Source organism: Haliaeetus albicilla, chromosome 15, assembly GCF_947461875.1.
Source record: "Haliaeetus albicilla chromosome 15, bHalAlb1.1, whole genome shotgun sequence".
Taxonomy (NCBI): Eukaryota; Metazoa; Chordata; class Aves; order Accipitriformes; family Accipitridae; genus Haliaeetus; species Haliaeetus albicilla.
Window position 1 is genome coordinate 7384494 of NC_091497.1, and position 24240 is coordinate 7408733.

Consider the following 24240-nt stretch of genomic DNA (forward strand, 5'->3'; position numbering starts at 1 on the left):
GTACAGACCCCCCAGGGACACCCCTTGTTACTGATCTCCATTTGGACATTAAGCCACTGAATGCAACTCTTTGGACATGGCCATCCAGCCAGCTCCTTACCCACCCAATAGCCCATCCATCCAATCCACATCTCTCCAATTGAGAGACAAGGATGTTGTGTGGGACCATGTCAAAGGCCTTACAGAAGTCAAGATAGATGACATCAGTTGCTCTGATGAAGTAAAGATCCTTTGCTCAGATTCAGCTATGAATTCGTGTTACATCTGCAAGCAAGAATTGTTGCCTGGACACACTTGTGTTGAGAAAACCATTTAACTTTGTTTTAAAGCAAGTTCTGTTGTACTCAGTATGGTTCATTTAATCAGTTCATACTTTAACAGGCAGGGAAAACAGAATACAGCTAGTTTCTGGTCCCGAGTGAGAAACTAGTAAGTATTCCTCATGCAACATGCAGCTTCCCGCAACTGGATATTTAAACCATCCCCAGTTAGACAACTTCTGCACTGTCAAGGCTTAACAACTCTGGAACATACATGCAAATGAAAACAAAGGTAGAGAACTGCTGCAGCACACCACGAGGTCCACCTAGCCTGGTATTGCCTGTTTACTAATAGCTGATAAGAGATGGTCGGGGGAAAGCATAACACTTGCTTAGGGTATGCCTTCTCCCACGCTCGATCAAATCAGCAGTTTAGTTATGCCTAAGCTAGGGCTGTATCTGGGTATCTTACTGAAGCTACTGTTTGAATATCTTTCACAACTTCTGTACTCCCTTATATTTCTGCCGCCTTGAGATAAGGGCTACATAAACATATTCTGGGACGAAAGGTGTATATCCAAATGTTACTCATTACCATATATTAATTCTGTCCATATGGCAAGTGACATTCTGGTCCCACTCCTGCTTTCATAGGGTAATGCAGACAAGCCTTCCTTGCAGTCTTTAAAAAAAATCAGCAAGGTCAAATATAAAGTAAAGCATTTTTAAAGATGCCTTGCAACTCCGTTGCAGAGTATGGATTCAGCTTTTCTGAAACTGCTGCTTGCTAGCGTTTTCTCTCATTATCAGTAGAGAGTGACACATAAGAAAAAAGATAACAAACCACCTAACTCACTGTCTACAAGAACTAACAGTATACATTGCAAATGAGAAAGGGAGAAAAAAATCAGGACAGGCTCTTGGCTCAGAACCTGAGGTTTGCTATTTTCCGATCCCAAGCAGTATGTAGGTATCAGAAATCTATCTTTTTGAACGCTGGCCTAATGTTGCCAAAGGAAAAGGGCTCAAGAACTGCATTGTTATTTAAGAAAGTATTTAAATATGGGTGCATGATCTGCTAAGATACATTCTGGAGTCTGCATACAGGTTAAACTTGTATAAACAAGCTTCACAATTCAACTTCACAAGCTTCATATCTGCACTGTGTGGCAAAAATATTTCTTAGTTCTTAAATTCACTGAGTATCCTTCATGTCTCATATTATAAGCAGCAGTGACTACTTCTTCTTTATTACTCTCTGCATACCAATAATGATTTAATAGGACTACCGTATCTCTTCCACAGTCACCTCCACTTCAAACTAAAAAGTCACTTTGGTATCTTAGCAGATAAGTAGTCACTTCGGTATTGTCTCATAAGCAAGCACATTATGCCAGCTATTCATCCTGCTGTCTTCCTTTGATACCCAGACCTCTGGCATGTCAGGTCAGGAGTCTGTCTCAAAAAGAATAGACCTAAAATAGTGTCAGAGGTAGGCTCAAGGTTAAGTGCTACCTAGGTCATAAGGCACAAAGAAAAAGCAAGTCAGCAGGTCTAGGCCATAGATTATCACTGATACAGCATTTGACAGCACACTATTTAAAGTCATCCAAGAACTGTTTGAGAGGATGGAGAAAATGAAGAGCTTTATCCTGAACTTCTTCCTTCAGTATACTGGACAACGAAACCTTTCATATTTGCTAATTCACACATGTAGTGTGACCCATTTCTTACTAGAAGTTTTGAAGGAATATGGTAACAGAACATTATTCCAGGAAGAAATAATTCTGAGGATGCACTATGCTTTAACTGAGTAGCATAGCATATCCGTGTAATGTATTTCCAACCTGGTGCTTTATGAGTGGAAAAGCTCCCCAAACCAACTTACTTCATCTTGTAATGACTCTTCAACTTGTTCATCATAGTCTTCATCTTGTCTTTTCACTAAATTAAAAAAAAAGTATTAAACCATTACATTTCTACAAGTGCTTAAGAAGCCTGTGAAAGGAAAAAAATGATGAAGAAACAAATTTAGAAAATAGGAAACAGTAGCTGAAGATGCAACAGGAATTTTCTGTCTTTAAGAAGCTTCAAAGAGCATTGACAGAAAAACAAGAAGTGTAATGAGACAGCTCAGTTTAAGAACGTGTAAAAAAGCACATGAAATAGAAATAAACACACCAGCTTGTCCACAAGGACAAGAAAAGTGCACAGAAATAAGAAACTACCATTGCTTTAAGAAAACTGCAAAGAATTCTGATGAAAAAACCCACAGAAATTACACCACCATAGACGTGCACTGTCTTTAAGTAAATCTGTCCATCAACTTTTGATTAAACTACAGTATTTCTGCAAATGATGCCATCTTCATCTTCCCAGAGCTTACAATTATAACTAATGGATTCTGTTGTTTAAAAGCCCAATTACCTTACATAAATATGCAAATTGAAGAAAACTGAACTAAGCTTTTTTTGTGTGTGTTCAGAAATTATTAGGAATTCTGCTTTCAAGAACAGCCATTATCACATGTTAACAGGAATTTGTGTTAGCTTACCCTGTCTTAATTCTTGATTTTTAAAGTGCTCTTCTAGTTTTCCTTTCAATATTCCTCCAAGTTCTTCAAAGTGTTCATTGTTAAGGCATCCATCTCCCATTACCTCAATGCACTAGTGAAATAAAATGATCAGTTTTTCAGCTTCCAAGTTACATGAGCAGTCTCAATGAAATCTAAGCACACAGAGAATATTAATACATGCTCTGCGTTAAGTGATCACTAGCAGAAATAATACTAATAGAACATTCACATGGTAATCAATGCTCAAATTATACAAGTAAGGCATAGTACCACTGTACATTTCATGCACATAACTTCAGTGGTTTGTGGTTAAGATGAACAAACCTGGTAATTATTTTAAGTTAATACTTTGGTATTTTGGTTCTTCCAAAAAAGTACAACTAAGTTTTTCAATCTGCTATAACAACATTTATAGTCAAACCAAAATTCATGTAGCAGAAGCCTTGCATTTCTTCCAGCAGTTTAAATGAACATCAGACACATGTCCTTTCCTACCGTAAAAAGCTACAAACAGTAACACCACGAGATTAGTGAGGAAGAAAGTTACCTTTGCAAAAGAAAGCATTATTTCTGAGAGAACATCTGAATCTGGTTCTGTCCCAATAGCTTTGATGAGTGCATCACACATGAAGTGCCACATCTGCGTGAGGTACTCTGGCCCACGAACTCTAGCACATTCAAGAAGGAGGGGCATCGACTCTGCTGCTGCCACTCGGACACGTTTCATTATTAAGGAAATAAAACAATCAAGGCCAACAGAAACCCACGACCATAATGAACTTATTAGTTTTCTACCTGAAATTGATCTTTTTTATTACAGTCCAGTGCATTTGATTTCTTAACTAGAGACAGATTAAGATCATAGGAAAATTAAACTGTTTGCTATTTCAAAGTTGATTCAAGCCTGTTTCAGGCCATGACAGAAAAGTTATTCAAGTTCTTCTTTGTTGGCACAAACATCACTTTCTCTACTGTTTGCTTTTAGCATTATAGACACGCTTATTTAAAAAGAAACTAGGGGAAAAAACAGGATACACTGCCTAAAATAGTGTGTAAAACAACATTCTCAGAAAAAAATTCTGTTACAAAGCAACAGAATATTTTAACACTAACACTTTCAATTCATTTAGGAAAATAGTAAGCATGACTTTGACGCTTCCAAACTAAGTTTCCATTTTCACAGTAGAATTCATTAATAGGATATCATCATGGAAATAGAACTTCAACAAGGGAACCATCAGCTTTACAACTTGCTCTGTGTACTCTACGAATCCTTCTTTTAGCTCTTTTGCATAGCAAACCTGAAACACAAAGCATGGAAATGCCACCTTTAAGGGAAAATACTGTTACTAATATTTTTCAACCATGTAATGGTGAGAAAGATTGTTAAAGTTTTTTTTTTTAATTTATTTTAAAAAACATGCAATAATTGATTTACCTACCCCCTCCACTGTGGCATTTTAAGAAACCCTGATAGCAGCATGAGTTCTCACTCTTAGTATATGCATGTATTTTTCAAACCAAGTTCAGAAACATCAATATTTGCAAAATGGAACTACTCTTTAACATCTCCAATTCCTCAGAAGTTTTGCTAACAAAGGAAAACTACCTGTTCATCTTAAAAATTGAAGCTCTAAACTAAAGAAACTATTTTAAATCAAATAAGTCACATGCAATGAAGTGTCTGAAATCCAAACTTAACACTACCACGCGAAAAAAACCACAACTAGTTCATTTGATACTATGAAGAATATTTTCATTACAGATTTTGGCTTCAGACTCGGTTGTCCAGCAATGCATAGATCACCAAAACTGTCCTGTTACTCACCAGCATCTGGCATGCAGTTGCTTTTTCTTCAAGGCCTGCAGTTTTAATTCCAAAACTTTGCTGATCTCCTAGGTTTACAAACTCCCAACCATCATCATCACTCATATTCTCCATATCTTGTGCTGTTATACAGAGGAGGGAGAAAAAAAAAAATAATCTAAAAGTGCTACAAAATAATTTATTTCAGTATTTTTTCAAGCAAAACTTTATCTTAAACCTACTGTCTAAAAGAGCTACTTCAGGTTTAATGGATGCAGTCTTCATTAAAGGTCCCATGACAACAGGAAGGTACTGCTGAAATTCCTTTCCAAGAATTTTACACATTCTGGCCCATGCTGAGATCATGTAAGAAATCTATAAAAGAGAAGAGAGTTAGAATTTTCATCTCTCACATTTTATTTTAATGCGTACTTAAAAGGAAAACATAGAGGAAGAACATTATACAATAGGACTTTTTTTAAAGAATTTGTCAGCAGTGCATAAAACTTACTTCAAAGAGAACAACTCATCCAATATGCAATCCATATAAAAATGAACCTTCAAAAAACCTGTCCCAAGTCTTTATTTATAACAACGCATTGACAGTACCTCTGATCAAAGTTGCTATACATATAAAAATGTGACAGTATAAGATGTACTTGTAATGCAATCACTACTGTCTTGAAAAGTAATTTTTTTTCTGAAGTGAATAACTTTCTGAATTTAAATGATACTACTGAGCCATATTCCTGAAAATAGCAAACAGAGAAAAAAAAAAAAAAAAGAGTGCGGTACTGTGTTTTCAGAGGAGTATTTGTTTTCAGATGTGCAAGTCAAAATAGCTCTCCACTCATTAGAACAGCTGTCTAACAAGTCTCGTTGAACCATTTATTAAGAAGGTGACAGCAAGGGAATAGGTCGTACAATGCCAAAAAACGTAGGTACCAGTAGACAAAGAACAATTACCTACACGCTGAAATTTCTTCAGCAAATACAGGTCCTGGAAGTCTCATTTCCTAAACACACTTCTGTGAAAGATTCTAAGGCCATCTTAGGGCAATAATCTCAATTTTTGTAAGACATGCTGAACAATTAATCTGCAGGTGTAATTACATGGGGGGGGGGGAAGCCAGAAACGTCACATGTACAAAGAATGTTTTTAATACTAATCAACAAGCTACGCTCTATAAAGACACAATTTTACCATACCTGGGGATCATCATCTTCTAGATCACTGAAGTCTGTTTGTGTCTTCAATAACAGCTGCATTACATCTGATGCATCCTGCATAAACTAGATATAGGAAAACTATATGTTTTTAAAGGCAAATTAAAGGGTACTTTTCAGAGATTTAAATGCTCACTTGAATTGTTTGGTGTTAAGTCCAACACACTATCAAGACTAAAGCTAATGCTGGAAATAGACTGAAATGCAGATAAAAGTGAAAACACAAGTTCTTTTTCTGGAAGCATCACCAAATCATTCTTGCCTTAAGCTTCACTGTACCTCTGTTCATATACTTGAAAGCAGAGAACTATTTAAATAAAACACTACATAAATAAATACTAATACAAAAAACATCTGACAATTCTAACTTTCCCAGATATCCTCCTTACTATTTTGACTCCTTTATGGAATTGGGATAAAAGCTGACAGCATGAGCTACTTACTCATGAGCTAATAACATTTTAGGTCACATCAGATGCCCCAATGATGTTACACCTAACCTCTTTTTACTCCCCATGTTTCCAGTAGTCCTTCAAGAATAATTTTTTAAACATTAGTTATGTTTAAAATCTGTTTAATATTTAGTTGCATGTAAGTTTACTGGCAGTCCTTTTAAGTCAAAGGAAAGGGCTGGTAATTTTGCAGGGGGCTATTAGTATTTTCATACAGCGTACATAACATTATTTAACTTTGAAATGCGATTTTCTGTTTTCTTCACTCAATAAAATGAAAATCTGTAAACCATAATGTGAACATGTTATCAGAACATCACTTAGGCTCTTATATAGTCCTTCAGAGCTGTTTCTTGGTACTTTTACAGAGACATGTTTTAACCTACAAAAAACAAAAAACACCAACACCTTATCAAAAAACACCAACCTGCCAAGTACATCAAGCCTCATGACAAATAAGAACTTCAAGTTTTATTACAAGCACATTTAAACTTTTTCAGGCATTCACATACAAAAAGTATTCTAAGTTTCCTTTGAACTACATACATTTTACTTGTCATTATGACACTGCCTAAATGAGATGTTCCAGTATTTCTCTTAAGGTGAAAAAAACTAAACGAAGAAAAAAAGCGTGCTTTCAAAATTGTTCAGTGTGACAAGAATAACTTAAGTGATACTATCTTTGTAAAATTCTATTGTGAATTTGTGAATCTGAACTGCAAGACAGTCACCTCAGAAATGAAAACAGGAAGACAAGCATAGAAATCAGCAACAACATGACTATATGTTTAACAAGTGTGAATATATTAATTCAATGTTAACATGGCAAAACACAAAGGCATTTTAAAGTATTTAGACCATTAGAGAAGATCTAAGCTTACCTTTTCTTTACCAACAGCAAGACCAATTAGGCTGATGCATTCAATAGTCTTTCCTCGTAGAAGTCTTAGCTCCTTCTGAACAGCATTCTCAACAATGTGTTTTAAAGAGGGCATAAATAAATCATAGTAGGGAACAAACTTCTCCTCTGCTGTATCTGCAACTGATGCAATTGAAGTCACAACTTGCTCCAAAACTAGCTTAGTGCCTTTCTGTATCAACTTGGAAAGAGGAAGAATAAAGTGTTACATTTCTAAAGCACATATCTTAGTTAAAAGCATGTCAAATGTAAAAATCTGCTCTTGTATGTATCCTAATTCTTGTCAGTTTAGACCAACATCAGCAGATATGTATACTGGCTTCTTTCAGAGGTCTTAGTTCAGCTATACTTATTCTTCGTATATGACAAGGTTACCCTCCATGAAACAATTTGTTTGGTATATTATACCTCTTGTAACTTTATCACCATAGTGGAATGAAGATGCTTCACTAGATTATCCAAATATGGAATAAGCAGTGACTTGGGACAATCTTCAGTGAAGTTTATGAGTGCTGCAGCTGCATGGGCTTGAACACGCTGGTTGCCTTGATCCTCCATGGTTTGCAGAAGAGCTGCTATCACCTGAAAAAGATATGTTTATTTTCAGAAGAACAAGTTTCTGAAGGGGATATCGTTTTACCACTTTTTGTTTGTTTATTTTGGTACTATTCTACTACTTGCCTTCTCATGAAATTTCTTTTGAAAACCAGGTGCGAAGTCAGTTGCCATTTGTCCGATAGCATTACAAGCGGCGTATCTTACTCTTGGATGCTGAAAAAGTATTTCCCTCAGAGAGTTAACAAGTAGTTGTGATGGCACAAATGAAAACATTTTGAAATAATTAATAGAATTATACTCACAGGATCCTGAAGGAATAGTAAAACAAAATTAACTATCTCATTTAAAATTCCCTCCATCTGTTGGTGGCAACCTTCTCCAATGGCTGAGAGTGCCATCAAGCCAGCATGCCTGTATTTCCAGTCAGCTACAGAAGAGTAAAAATGAAAATAAATGTTATTAATTTTGGAAACTAAAAAGCATCACAAAGACAAATCACTTTTCTGGGGGTGGCAGGGAGGAGGAATAGTGAAGAACAGAAGGAAGGGAAATTGATGCATCTGCTTGATTTGTTAAATACTTTTCACTTTTCCTCATACGTAATTCCAGACATGCACAAAAATTTGAGTGTCTAATCCAGGCCAAGTTCAGACCTAGAAAAAAAAAAATTCTGAACTGCTGACACAAATATGTACACAGTACTAACACCTGGGAACTGCATTTTAATTAAATGAGCTAACCAGGGAAACATCAGGACAGTATTTCTTTTTCCCTCTCCCCCATCTTTTTTTTTTTTTTTTTTTTAATGGTATCAGAACAGCCTATACCTTCTTCTTTAGGTCAGGATGGGAAAAAGGTCCAGCGAGTCAAACTGTATCTAAATTTAAAACAAATAAATATCAGTACTAAACTTTTCAGCAGTCTCCCCAAGACTGCTTAAGAACAGTAACACTCCATTTCGGGATGTAAGGCTTTCCCCACCTCCAAGTCCTATTAGCCTATTCTCAGGCTAGTGGGTATTGTTGAAATGGATCTTTCATGCCCCTCTCCTTTTTCTTTAGGCATGGGAAACATATACAAAACTCCAATTTCTTTTTTTTGTTGTTTTTTTTTTTTTTTTTTTACAAAATCTTTCTCTGTGCTAGAAACCACCAGGATTACAGACAAGAAAACCAGAAGAACAAACAGGTTTATCAAACAACCTGTGGGAAAGGCATGTAACAGAACTTCTTTCCCAAAATGATGCAAGATTTCATTATTGCTGGTAATTGTCCTGGTTTCAGCTGGGATAGAGTTAACTGTCTTCCTAGTAGCTGGTACGGTGCTATGTTTTGAGTTCAGTATGCAAAGAATGTTGATAACACTGATGTTTTCAGTTGGTGCTCAGTAGTGTTTAGACTAAAGTCAAGGATTTTTCAGCTTCTCATGCCCAGCCAGCAAGAAAGCTGGAGGGGCACAAGAAGTTGGCACAGGACACAGCCAGGGTACCTGACCCAAACTGGCCAACGGTGTATTCCATACCATGGGACATCCCATCCAGTATAGGAACTGGGAAGTGGGGGGGCAGGGATTCGCCACTCAGGGACTGGCTGGGTGTTGGTCAGCGGGTGGTGAGCAATTGCCCTGTGCATCATTTGTACATTCCAATCCTTTTATTAATACTGTTGTCATTTTATTAGTGTTATCATTATCATTATTAGTTTCTTCTTTTCTGTTCTACTAAACCGTTCTTATCTCAACCCAGGAGTTTTACTTCTTTTCCCGATTTTCTCCCCCATCCCACTGGGTGGGGGGGCGGGGGGGAGTGAGTGAGCGGCTGCATGGTGCTTAGTTGCTGGCTAGGGTTAAACCATGACAGTCCATTTTGGCGCCCAATGTGGGGCACGAAGGGTTGAGATAATGACAAACCTGACCAGAGCTTGTTAAAACTAATTTGTTATAAGTATTCATTATATTGGTGTAATAGTCACTGGTCATTATGTTGATTTATGTGTTCTTAGAGTTGTTGCTCTGGTTTTTGAAGTTCTGTTATGTATCACTTCGCTTGCTGTATGCAGTCCCTCTTCTGCTGCTTATCATCTGTGGGAGGTGGATTAAGGTTTTCGCTCTGATGTATTGTATAACACTGGTTTATGGTATGATAAAGTCATCGGCTGTGGGATTAATCCCACATTGTCACCTTTATACGGCGGGAGCCATCTGTGGGAAACTATTAATAATTATACCATTTACCTTTCCTCCTTGGAAAACCAGTCTATGGGTGGGGTACCTTTCTTCCCCTCTCCTTCAGTCCAGTTACAATGGTGTTTGAGAATTTTGAAATATTTGAATACTCTTGGGATGTTGGGACCAGCATGGTCCTAGCCCTATTGCTACGAATTAGCATGCTTCTGAATGTGGTTCAGCTCTTGTTTAAGGTTAAACAACTATTTAAGAAGATCACCCAGAGATCTGCCCCAAGCTGGATAATTATGAGTGGCAGGGTGTGTGGGGTAGTATGGGCAAGTACCTAGAAAAGTGGGCACCTCCAATGTTTTGGAAATTCACCCCTGAACAAGTGCAGAATCCATAAGAACTAGTAAAATATTTGGAAAAGGTATGCTGTCACCCCGGCAGCTCCAGAGAGATAAAAATCACTGCAACCTGCTGGGGCCTGGCCCATGCCTATTGAGCCCTGTTCAACACCACTCAGTACCCTCAAGGGGAAGAGAAGGTCTCTGGACCTAACAACAAAACAATGAGCACCGCGGCCACCCAAACCTCGGCAACGGGCGCTGCGGCCCCTCCAGGCCCGGCAAGGAGCATTGCAGGCACCCAGACATTGGCGACAGGCACCGTGACCGCTCCAGCCCCGGCAACGAGAACTCGGGCTACCCAAACCTCAGCAACAGGCACTGCAGCCCCTCCAGCACCGGCAACGAACACGGCAGCTACCCAAACCTCGGCAGCGGGCACCACGGTCCCTCCAGCCCCAGCGACGAGCACTGCTGCTACCCAAACCTCGGCGACAGACGCTGCGGTTATCCAAAACCTGGCGAGCAATACTGCAACTGAACCAGCGGACCAACCTACACCAGCATCAGTTGCCCCCGTACATAAAAAGAAATATACAAAAAAATCAGTTCGCTTAGCGAAGGATGAAGATGAACCAGGGCCATCACGGGAAACAGAGGAAGAGGCAGAACCAGAGGTAATAACCCGGTCCCTATCCTTGAGTGAGCTGCGGGATTTGCGAAAAGATTTTGGCCGCTGTATAGGTGAGCATATTATCACCTGGCTCCTCCGATGCTGGGACAATGGGGCTAATAGCTTGGAATTAGAAGGTAGGGAAGCCAAGCAGCTGGGATCGCTTGCCAGGGAAGGTGGCACTGACAAGGCAATTGGAAAAGGGACACAAGCCATCAGCCTCTGGAGGCGACTCCTGTCAAGTGTGAAGGAAAGGTACCCCTTTCAGGAAGATGTTATATGTCAATCAAGCAAGTGGACCACCATGGAAAGAGGTATCCAATATCTGAGGGAATTAGCTGTGCTAGAGACAATTCATCATGACCCGGACAACCCACAATTACCCAAAGATCCAGACGAAGTCCAATGCACACGACCCATGTGGCGGAAGTTTGTATGGAGCACACCATCGTCCTATGCCAACACACTGGCAATAATGACCTGAAAAGACGAAGAGGCACCAACAGTGGATGAAGTGGCTCGCCAACTCCGTCAATACGAAGAAAATCTCTCCTCCTCCCTACAAGCCTGCATTTCAGCTGTGGAGAAGCTGTCCGAGGATTTCCAGCAATTCAAAGACGGTATGTCCTATTCCCCACCTGTAAGGACCAATGTCTCAGCTATTAGGAGTGAGCAGTCCTCTGCCCAAGAGAAAGAATATAGAAGGTACACACCACAGGGTACCCTGTGGTTTTACCTATGTGATCATGGAGAGGACATGAGGAAATAGGATGGAAAACCTACCTCGGTCCTAAATGCACGGGTATGTGAGCTGCGAGGAAAAACCACCATAAAAGGGGATCCTACCAGGAAAAATGCTGCTCCAGTTTCCAAACAGAGTAGAAGGGCTGATCTTATTTCTGATCCTCTTGAAGGGAATTCTGAGCCAATTTTACGAGAAGTGAATACTGGATACTCTGACCAGAATTAGAGGGGCCCTGCCTCCAGCCAGGTGGAGGAAAGGGATAACCAGGTCTATTGGACTGTGTGGATTTGATGGCCTGGCACGTCAGACCCACAGGAGTACAGTGCTCTAGTAGACACCAGTGCACAGTGTACTTGAATACCATCAAGTTAAAAAGGGGCAGAACCCATCTGTATTTCTGGTGTGACAGGGGGATCCCAAGAGCTAACTGTATTGGAAGCTGAAGTAAGCCTAACTGGAAATGAATGGCAGAAACACCCCATTGTGACTGGTCCAGAGGCTCCATGTATCCTTGGCATTGACTATCTCAGGAGGGGGTATTTTAAGGACCCGAAGGGGTATCGATGGGCTTTCAGTATAGCTGCCTTGGAGACGGAGGGCACTGAACAGCTGTCTACCCTGCCTGGTCTCTCTCAAGACCCTTCGGCTGTGGGGTTGCTCAAGGTTGAAGAACAACAAGTGCCAATTGCTACCACGACGGTGCACCGGCAGCAATATCGCACCAACCGAGACTCTCTGATTCCCATCCACAAGTTGATTCGTCGACTGGAGAGCCAAGGAGCGATCAGCAAAACTCGCTCACCCTTTAATAGTCCCATATGGCCAGTGCGAAAGTCTAATGGGGAGTGGAGACTAACAGTTGACTATCGCGGCCTGAATGAAGTTATGCCACCGCTGAGTGGTGCCGTTCCAGATGTGCTAGAACTTCAACACGAACTAGAGTCAAAGGCAGCCAAGTGGTATGCCACAATTGACATTGCTAATGCGTTTTTCTCAATCCCTCTGGCAGCAGAGTGTCGTCCACAATTCGCCTTTACTTGGAGGGGTGTCCGGTACACTTGGAATCGATTGCCCCAGGAGTGGAAACACAGCCCCACCATTTGCCATGGACTAATTCAGACTGCACTGGAAAAAGGTGAAACTCCGGAACACCTGCAATACATTGATGACATCATCGTATGGGGCAACACGGCAGAAGAAGTCTTTGAGAAAGGGAAGAAAATAATCCAAATCCTTCTGAAAGCCGGTTTTGCCATAAAAGAAAGTGAGGTCAAGGGACCTGCACAGGAGATCCAGTTTTTAGGAGTAAAATGGCAAGATGGACATCGTCAGATCCCAATGGACGTGATTAACAAAACAGCAGCTATGTATCCACCAACTAATAAAAAGGAAACACAGGCCTTCTTAGGTGTCATGGGCTTTTGGAGAATGCATGTTCTAAATTACAGTCTGATTGTAAGCCCTCTCTATCAAGTGACCTGGAAGAAGAATGATTTTAAATGGGGCCCTGAGCAACAACAAGCCTTTGAACAAATTAAACGGGAGATTGTTCATGCAGTAGCCCTTGGACCAGTCTGGAAAGGACAAGATGTTAAAAAGGAGCTCTCTGTTGCAGCCGGAGAGAATGGCCCTACCTGGAGCCTCTGGCAGAAAGCACCTGGGGAGACCCGAGGCCGACCCCTGGGGTTCTGGAGTCAAGGATATCGAGGATCCGAGGCTCGCTATACTCCAACTGAAAAAGAGATATTGGCAGCATATGAAGGAGTTCGAGCCGCCTCAGAAGTGGTTGGTATTGAGACACAGCTCCTCTTAGCACCCCGACTGCCAGTGCTGGGCTGGATGTTCAAAGGGAGAGTCTCCTCTACACATCACGCGACTGATGCCATGTGGAGTAAGTGGGCCGCACTGATCACACAACGGGCTCGCATAGGAAACCCCAGTCGCCCAGGAATTTTAGAAGTGATCACGGACTGGCCAGAAGGCAAAGATTTTGGAATGTCGCCAGAGGAGGAGGTGGCACATGCTGAAGAAGCCCCGCTGTATAATAAACTGCCAGAAAATGGAGGCAATATGCCCTGTTCACTGACGGATCCCGTCGCATTGTGGGAAAGCATCAAAGGTGGAAAGCTGCTGTATGGAGTCCTACACGACAAGTTGCAGAAACTGCTGAAGGAGAAGGTGAATCGAGTCAGTTTGCAGAGGTGAAAGCTATCCAGCTAGCATTAGATATTGCTGAAAGAGAAAAGTGGCCAGTGCTCTATCTCTATACTGACTCATGGATGGTGGCAAATGCCCTGTGGGGGTGGTTACAGCAATGGAAGCAGAGCAACTGGCAGCGCAGCAGTAAACCCATTTGGGCTGCCACGCTGTGGCAAGATATTGCATCCCAGCTAGAGAATCTGGTTGTAAAAGTACGTCATGTAGATGCTCACGTACCCAAGGGTCGGGCCACTGAAGAACAACAAACAGGTGGATCAGGCTGCCAAGATTGAAGTGGCTCAGGTGGACCTGGACTGGCAACATAAGGGTGAGCTATTTATGGCTTGGTGGGCCCATGATACTTCAGGCCATCAGGGAAGAGATGCAACATATAGATGGGCTCGTGACCGAGGGGTCGACTTGGCCATGGACACTATCGCGCAGGTTATTCGTGAATGTGACACATGTACTACAATTAAGCAAGTCACGCAGTTAAAGCCCCTGTGGTATGGAGGGCGATGGCCGAAATATAAATATGGGGAAGCCTGGCAGATTGACTATATCACACTCCCACAAACTCGCCAAGGCAAGCGCTATGTGCTTACAATAGTGGAAGCAACCACCGGATGGCTGGAAACATATTCTGTGCCCCATGCCACTGCCCGGAACACTATCCTGGGCCTTGAGAAGCAGGTCTTGGGGTGACATGGCACCCCAGAAAGAATTGAGTCAGACAACGGGGCTCATTTCCGAAACAACCTCATAGACACCTGGGCCAAAGAGCATGGCATTGAGTGGGTGTATCATATCCCCTATCGTGCACCAGCCTCTGGGAAAATTGAGCGATACAATGGACTGTTAAAGGCTACATTGAAAGCAATGGGGGGCGGAACTTTCAAACATTGGGATACACATTTAGCAAAAGCCACCTGGTTAGTCAACACCAGAGGATCTGCCAATCGGAGTGGCCCTGCCCAGTCAGAATTTTTACATACTGTAGAAGGGGATAAAGTCCCTATAGTGCACATGAAAAATATGTTAGGGAAGACAGTCTGGGTTACTCCTGCCTCAGGCAAAGACAAACCCATTCATGGGATTGCTTTTGCTCAAGGGCCTAGGTGCACTTGGTGGGTGATGCGGAAGGATGGGGAAGTCCAATGTGTGCCTCAAGGGGATTTGATTTTAGGTGAGAATAGCCAGAATTAAACTGTATGATATTAGTTGCTACTGTATGTTATCATTACTATAACTGTTATATGCTATATCCATAGTACTATAGTAAGAATCACTCAGATCAAGCAAGAAAGAACTGTGATAAAACTGACCAAAGCGCAGTAGTGATGGAACCAGAACTGCCTCCAGCATGCAACAATCCAACACGACACACCATCCTCCTGCTGCGTCAAATGTCATCTGCTCGTCACACTGCACTGAAGCCCAATTCTGCTCTACCGACTCAGAGGAATTTGCACCATCCCTCCTGCCCAGAAAGACTGGTATGACAGATGGAGCCCAGAGTTGGAAACTAAATTAACTCAACGAACATTTTATGAACATAACCCATAAACTAAAGGAATGATATCTCTGTGTGTGTATACATATATATATATATATCATTGTTCATATGTCTCAAAGGGATGGAAAGGTGATGATGATGATGATTGATCAGGATGTAACTAATGTAACTAAAGGTATGGGAACTGAGCGTGAAGTCAATGGTATAGAGTAAGGGGTGGATACTGTCCTGGTTTCAGCTGGGATAGAGTTAACTGTCTTCCTAGTAGCTGGTATGGTGCTATGTTTTGAGTTCAGTATGCAAAGAATGTTGATAACACTGATGTTTTCAGTTGGTGCTCAGTAGTGTTTAGACTAAAGTCAAGGATTTTTCAGCTTCTCATGCCCAGCCAGCAAGAAAGCTGGAGGGGCACAAGAAGTTGGCACAGGACACAGCCAGGGCACCTGACCCAGGCTGGCCAACACGGTATTCCATACCATGGGACGTCCCATCTAGTATAGGAACTGGGAAATAGGGGCAGGGAATCGCCGCTCGGGGACTGGCTGGGTGTCGGTCGGCGAGTGGTGAGCAATTGCCCTGTGCATCATTTGTACATTCCAATCCTTTTATTACTACTGTTGTCATTTTATTAGTGTTATCATTATCATTATTAGTTTCTTCTTTTCTGTTCTATTAAACCGTTCTTATCTCAACCCATGAGTTTTACTTCTTTTCCCAATTTTCTCCCGCATCCCACTGGGTGGGGGGGCAGTGAGTGAGCGGCTGCGTGGTGCTTAGTTGCTGACTGGGGTTAAACCACAACAATAATGTATTATAAATTCCTGGAATGAAGACCACCACAGTTCAGAGCACTGGAATCCTGACACTCAAGCTTCTGTTTGATCAGGATGAGATGAAATATCATCTTGAAAGAAGGTACAGTGAAGACACAGTTTATTTTACGCTATTTAAATTCATTGGATATTCCTAGTTAAGCCTGCACCTCTTGTTAGTCTCACGGTATTACTATTAGCATGCATTCCAGACTTGAAGTTAACGATACTACAGAATAAAAAGCAATCATGTTTGGACCATCTGGCTAACCAATCCAAACCCAGAAGTTTTAAATTATTATTTCAGTAAACATTTGTGAGAAAAGCAGTGAAGATAAGAGAAGGGGAAGTTTGATTTCCGGGAGTACCGATGATGTTTTCATCCAAATGTCTTCATCTTTCCTTCCAACTCCCCACCAGTGAGAGCCTCTGAATCAAACAATATCTATTACATTTCTCTTTTCCAAAGAGTACTAATGGTTATGGAAAGCTCTGACCTAGCAGAAAGCAAGCATCAGGCATCAACTGCATGACCTCTCCCCTTCCACGAGTCAGGTCTTACGGCCATTAGACTCCACACCTTTCTGTGGGTACTACAAAATTAGGCATTTGCTAGCCTTGAAGCTATTAAGAATCAAAGAGTCAGGTTAATTCATTTCCTTAATAAAAATTTCTTTACAAAAAAGAACTTCATTCCAAACAGACCTTATAAGTGTTCACACTCTGCAGCTGGTACCTTGAGTAGGCCTATGTTACGTATCCAATATGGGAACAGTCTTTTTTGGACTTAGTTTTAAATCATGAAGGCAGGAAAAGTATCCAGAACTTTTGCATTATCTTTTACTTCAAAGGCTCAAAGCATAGGTCAAGTGAAAGCACAATATGCAACAATGCACAATATTTTTTTGAATGAATGCCTGAGCAAGCATCACAGGTATTTTCAGAGGAAAAGAAGCATACAAAGCAACTGATAAGAATATATGGAACTAAAATTTCACTTAAATGCAGCACTTCTGAGGAAGCAAAAAAATTGAGCTACAGAATAACAGGGGGCAGTTTACACACACTTAAGGTACTGTGAGGCACTGTATAGGGATTTAGAGAGAATATTCGAAAGTAAAAAAAGAAGTCTTCCCTTGTTTATATTTAATTCACAGACTGTGAGTTTTAAAAAAAATGTACTGTTTTGTTTTTGATATCTCTGTTCAGCTGTCCATGTTCCAGAAAAATGTTGTAATGTAACCATATATAAGTTTAATAAATCACAGTCTAAGAAGAGGTATAAACTTCCAAGTTCACAGCATTTACAGTTTTTGCTGCTGAAATCAAAAGTGGAAGTGTATAAAAATATATCAAGTAGCTAAACATGAAGATTTAAGAGGTATCAAAGTTCCTGGAAAGGATAGAATAGTAAAAAAAAGAAAATGCAGTTACTTACGATTCTGAAGCATTTGCATTATGTGTTCTTTAATCATAGGTAAAACAAGTTTTCCTCCAAGGCCACATGCCATCCTGTCCAGTGCACTCTCACCAGCAACTGCATTGCTAAATATCAGTTACAGAAATATCAGTGGTTTGATATTGACAATAAAACAAACAGTCCAACAGGGCACAGAAGCGCCTTTTCCTGCAGTTCTAGTCTTCAAACTTTTGCTATCTGAATACACACGAGCCTCCATAAGTAAATAAAGCATACCCAAACCTAAAAGCACACACACAGCAGTCACAAAATAATTATTTACCCCCTCATCTAAACATTGTTTGTAGCCCACTGATTAAGTCTAGTACCAAAGAAACTTGGGCCTTACTAGCACTGAAGGTATAGACTGAACTTTGCAACAATTACACGTACCTAGAAAGCTGAAACTAAATTTGCAATGAATTAAGCAATAATGCTGGCCATCATCTTTTTGTCATGAGAACATAAACCAGTTCAGACTTGCTATGAATCAGGTGAACCAGCAGAATTCAAGCTTTGGCACAGAAAAGACCTTCTTTGCATGGCTACGGTACCAGTACTTTAGTAGCATGTTCTCTTGCCAATGACTCAGGCAGAAAACATCCAGTCCAGGTGAGGAATTTGTGACTCGCAGCCAGTTCCGGAACTGAGAATAGCCAAACATTATCTGTGTAAAGTGACTTGTTCCACCGAATAGAATTATTCCCTACAGAAAAGCAAGCAAGTTTCCAGGACACAGATAACTACTGTACGGTCTGGGTATAACTAGCACTGTAATAACTCAAGGTTATTACAGTCCATCCTAGACACCCATCCTGATGGAAAAGCTGAGTAATGGTTCAGAAAGGGATGAATCTTCCTCTTCTTTCAAGTATCAGTCAGCTGGGTCAGAAATAGAGATCTTCAAACTATTATGCTTGAATCTCCAAGTCTCATTACAAACCATAAACAGTCTAGAAATTCACATGAACAAAGGTGTTTGTGCAAAGGTATTGACAATATTGTATTTGTTCTTCAGATTAGTCATGTTCAAATAAACAGACACATCACCAGGAGGACAACAGAGCATGGGCACACAGGTTTAGATTGGAGCACACTCACTGAAGTTAATGGCAGCTTTTGTCTGAAATTACGTGCTTTGAGCTGTTTCCTCCCACCATTAATTCATACATCCAGTTTGAGGAAATACAGATAGTCTGAGAAAAATGAACACACACCTCCCTGCAATGTTTGCAAGGCTTTTGCCAGGAAAAGAGGAAGCTGGATTAACCTTTTCCTCCTTCAGAATTTCACTGCTCTATGAAGTCAGAGCAACAAAAAAATAGAAATGCTGAAATATTCCCTGCTGCTTTTGTGTAGGCTGACTCACATCCCCCTTAGTCAGATCTGAACACACCCTAACTAGGCTACAGCCTGATGATCATTAGCCTGTTTCGTGGACTGCACAGAAATTCCAGTCTTCTTATGAAGCTACAAACACTCAAGCACCAGAAGAGGTTAGCACGCGCATCAGCTAATGAACAACTCTTCACAAAGGTTAACTTCAGTGGTGGGAAACACATAGTAACATGAATGAACCTGCTAAAAGAAAAAACTAACCCCACACACACAATCACCAGAGACTAGCTGATGTCCAGTATTTTGTGTCTAAGCCTCAAGCTCTATTACTTCAAGAGCCAAAGGAGCTACATTTCTCCTTTAGACTAAGGTTGCCAAGCATAACTTGTTTTCTGATCTTTGTTCACTCTCCTTGCAACTTGTAACAAAAAAGGCAGCTAACTTGTGTTTAGAAGAAGTTACTCTGCTGACAATAAAGAGAAATTGGCATGCCTCAAGCGGATGATTCAGAGTACTTATTAAGCTGCCTAAAGCAGGCCATCTGAATAAACTTCCACACCCTGAAAGGCTTGATGAGGATTTGAACTTTAATATTCTATTTCCCCTTGAAATTTAGCTGAATGAAAAAGATTCAAATACTCAACAAACCTGAATGCAGTAGCATCTGACAGTTCTACCTGTATGGCAAAATTTCAAAGTTGAGGAAATGAAACAGGTTAAAAGGGTCTGGCCTACCATGCAAGAAGGGGAAGAAAGGACAGCTTACTTTCAACTCCATAATCAAGGGGAACAAAAAAAAAGTATTCCAAGTGAAGCAGAGATTGAACGGGTTCTTCCATAAATTCCCATGCATTGGTTTTGCAACTGTCTTTACATGCCTGATATCTAGTAGAAGTTGCTATACAGTTCAGTGGTAAATCAACACCTCTTCTATTGCCTATCTTCCTATGAAGATCTCAGAGTGTTCTGTGCCAAATTGCTTTGAAACACTAATTACATCTGAGTTTTGAAGGATACGCCAGATGTGGCAAAAAGTGTCTAGACTGGTAAAGGAACATCTTTACAGAAGTATGGAGACAGCTATCTCCTACATATATTTCTGCTTTCTTCTACTGCTTTCTAACTGTATCTGGACAAGAGCAGACGTAACAGGACAAACTACTGTCATTCTAGTGAAAAGTTGGAGCAAGCTACAAAGCACGCAGGAATAAGTAAATCAGAAAGACTGGACATCTTTAGTAGATCCTTCTTGCCTAAGACACAACAAAACAGGCTTCTGCTAGCCACACAAAGGGTTTTAAAATAATAGCAAAATCCTAATATTTGTGAGCTAGATGAAATCCAGCAAGGAATTCCACTATGCATTCTGATGTATTTTCAAAGGTAGGCAGCTTTTTTCTTTTACACCACCTTTTCAAGGGCATTGATACAGAAAAATATGAAGAGATTGGTTGTAGATGATTAAACAAGTCAGTATCCTTCAGCTTCGGTTCCAGCTAACTTCAGGATAAGCCCTCAATTTAAAGGGTTAGGAAGCACTGACTTCTGAACTAGGTAACATAAATGACAGAAAAAACAAAGTTTAAAATGTTAAAACAGTGCAAAACAACAGACAAGAGGACATGCAACTTGTAGAGGTAAATTACAGCAATACATGAATACTGAAAGAATCTACTTACTTGGTGAACAGTACCTAAATAACCTATATATAAACTGTCTGAAAACAGTCATATATACTGCTCATGACCAAGGGAACAAAATTAGAAGAATTATTTGGGTAAAGAAAAAGTAATGCACTGCAGTCATTTGCATCCTGCACTTAAAATTTGCCTTCAGCCACACAGTCTCAATAATATATTGAAACAACTAGTTTCATAATTACCTGTCAAAATCATCATCTTCAAGCTCATCTGCATTTGCCCAATCTTCATCTTCTTCCAAGTCAACCATCATTGCTAACATTTGAGGAACTGAAAAACATAAGTTTTAAACTCAGGTTGCTTTCTTAAAATAGATTCTCAAATAACAAGCATAAAATTTAAGTTCTCTCCTTTAAAAAAAAATAAATCACTGGAGAAAAATTACTTTTATTCCAGTAGCAGATAGCCAAGTCTGTCAAACAGCATCAGCCAATAATTCAGAATTGATTTTTAGAGAAGTATTTTCAGAACATTCAAATAGAAAGCAAAAAAAAGTTGAGTGTATTTCTTACCAAGACTCATAGTGCAATGCAAGATTTTTTTAATCATGAAGATTGTAAAAAGTAAATTCCTTAATAAAGTCTAAGTTCCTTGAAAGAGTTAAAAATAGTATTATATGCTTTAAGAACTCAGATATATTTCATTCATTTTGCTGAAACTCTGACATGATCCTTTGAACATTTACTGATGAAAGAGACTATATTCATTATGGAACAATAAAAAACTCAACTCTTAGTTCTACTAACATGATAAATTTTGTTAACTCTATGTACAGTGGTCACTTAGCGTAAAGCTTTACTTTTACAATAAGGTTTAGAACTTGAGGTTTTTCTCCACTTAATGTAAATTTTTGGTTTGTATCATGAAAATATCTTGCACATAATAATCCACCAGTTTTCTACTTCTACCTCTGTGGATTGATTCTGTCTCCTCTTCTCAGTACAAATCTTTATAGAGGCTATTACACAATCTTTATCATAACGTTTAACTACTATGCAATAAGCAACACCTATTCTTCTGAGTGGTTCTCACAGGAGGAAGGAGTGCAATGGTTTGTCTGTTGTAAGCTTGCCTGTTCCTGTGCACTTCAGAAGCCCAAAGGGTGAAAAGTATACCTTGCAGTTTCAGAGCAAAGCGAGGTGCTCTTATGTATTCTTTACTTTGTATTACACTAACTGCTCAGAGCGGTCGTTCGAATTCAACATCATTTATGCAAAAAAGCTTCACTTTGCCCTGGAAACAAAAGTTTTCACTCAAATACTCAACCTTTGAGCTTTAAGAATCTTTTGGGGACAGTCTACTACACAACTTGAAGACAGGCATCATAGTTAACTGCCCTTTACAGCAACCTACCTCAAAAACTAGCAGGCATAGAGTAGCCCATGCTGCTGATGACATTTACTGCAACTGATTAGGTATACTGCAATTGGTGAATTTTATAATATACTTACACTACTGTGATCTACATTAGAGGCACAACCCTAAGCAAACTCACCTCACCATACACCTGGACAGATGAGAAACTTCTCATCAACTGATGACAGAAGAAAATATTGCTCACTGACAGCGTTGTGGGGCAAGTATCAAGAAAAGATCAAATTATGGACTGATTTACTTGATGTGGCTACATATCTTCAGCCAGAGATTATATCATGGCTGCAAAAACCTTCAGAGAGCTTTTATATACATATCAAGATAACTTAATGGACACTATGAAGTCTCCAGCATGATGCCCATGTCAGAATTCTATAGTCACTGAAAAGAATTTCCTCAGAAAAAAGTATTATAGCCCAGAAGATTTTCAGACAGACACTCATAAGCACACACATGAAAACGATGTATCGTCACATCTCTGAAATATGGAAGTCAACCATCATCTGCCACAAATGCTACAAGGTTCCAAAAACTGATGTCATAGTGTTCATTGCTACTAACAAGCAAGGCTGAGAACAAACTATCAACCAAAGCTGTCTAGCCATCATTATATCTAGAACCTGCAAGAGCTTGTAAACATGTTGTTTCTTCAGATGTTTAATATGAATGCGGTTGCCAGTAAGTACAGTTTCACAAAGAATTTTTTTTAAATGTAGAGTTGTGCATTAAAGTTTCAACATTGTCCTAACAGGTCCTCAAAATTTAATTATTGCCAATATATAGACTGTTTACAAACAAGTTAAGGATGTGCCCGCTAAGCCTGCTTCTTGTCAGAGCATGCCATGACTCTCCATTTTCTGGAGACTGAGCAAAACTACAGCCAAAGATAGGCTGCAGCTCTAATTTCTAGAGGAGCAATAAAACACTCTGCTATCTTGAATACTGAGCTCAGGCAGGGAAGTCTGAACCCAAATGGAATTCCTGAACAGATAACTGGTACACAGGACTTACTCCTAAATCAGCATCATGTTCAGTAAAACCAGCATAAGATGACAGTTTTGCCTAAGGCCCAGTTCTAGTTGTGAGGATCAAGTGATCTAGCAACTTTTTAGTTGAATGAAAACAGAAAGCCTTTTAAACTAAGGCACAAAACCAAGAAAAAAGCAATCCTTTTTGGCTACCTTTTTACCATTCTCTGAACATAACTGCTTTACTAGCTCTGCAAAATAAATGTCTTTCACCTTACTGACTCACTAATATTAAGAGCAATTTTACAATAGGTTGCAAACCAAAGGCATTTCATTCCCACATGGTGCCTTATCTTAATACAGTATCTTAATACAAATATTTCATTCCTGAACAGCAACTAGCAAACCAAAGTAATACATTCTAAAGAGATATGAGGTACTTCTCCACTATGCTGCCTGACCAGATAAGAAGCTTGTAATGATTTGGGAGACAGCAAGTGTCAAACGTTAATATTCCCAACAAGCTACAGGACAGAATGAAAACACAGCATTCTAAACATTTTCAAATTTCAAAAGATATTCTGAAAGAATCTGTTCTTTAAAGAACTATTCTACAAGTAAACAAAACCTCTAGTCAATAGTTTAAACGCTTAAGCCAACCAGATCCCGTTTACAACATTTTCCAGAAATTTCACGATTATTTTAGTGACGTGTATATACGCAAATTTCCCCAGCCCAAGCACATAAGTCAAAAAAAGTTGCCTTTTAACAGATTGTCTTTATACAAGTTCCAGAAAACAAGCAAGAATCTAGACAAATACAAGTGTGACAGGGAAGGAAACGAATCCTTCCAAAAAGCAGGCTACACTGCTGTGTCAGTGCCGTGATCTACTCACAGAAAGGGTTTAAAAGGCAGAGAAATACCAGTGTGTACAGCATTGCTGCTGGGGCTGTCCAGAAGACGGTTATTTTTAGTATCTCAAATAATAATGCATGATTGAAAAAGCATGTCTCCAAAGAAGTAACAATCTGCATGTTAAATAGACTAAGTATTTATATAAGCATTTGATTTTTAATTCACAGCTTTAACTCAATACCAAAGCTCAACATGCATGCTGAATTCCTTCAGTCTTCAGTTGCCAGCA

At 39.9% G+C, this 24240-nt stretch overlaps 1 protein-coding gene across 1 annotated transcript in view; it reads right to left on the bottom strand.

Moving 5' to 3' along the window:
* Nucleotides 1-24240, bottom strand: part of IPO5 (importin 5) — a 51859-nt gene that overhangs the window by 10271 nt on the left and 17348 nt on the right. Inside the window, exons 9-21 of the mRNA XM_069802439.1 lie at nt 20936-21023; nt 17695-17801; nt 8101-8225; nt 7922-8011; nt 7649-7822; nt 7203-7421; nt 5852-5935; nt 4885-5017; nt 4664-4785; nt 4040-4136; nt 3383-3555; nt 2815-2926; nt 2149-2204 (exon numbers count right to left, since the gene is read on the bottom strand). Of these exons, the coding sequence (XP_069658540.1) occupies nt 2149-2204; nt 2815-2926; nt 3383-3555; nt 4040-4136; nt 4664-4785; nt 4885-5017; nt 5852-5935; nt 7203-7421; nt 7649-7822; nt 7922-8011; nt 8101-8225; nt 17695-17801; nt 20936-21023 (1580 nt within the window). The remainder of the gene's footprint in view (nt 1-2148; nt 2205-2814; nt 2927-3382; nt 3556-4039; nt 4137-4663; nt 4786-4884; nt 5018-5851; nt 5936-7202; nt 7422-7648; nt 7823-7921; nt 8012-8100; nt 8226-17694; nt 17802-20935; nt 21024-24240) is intronic.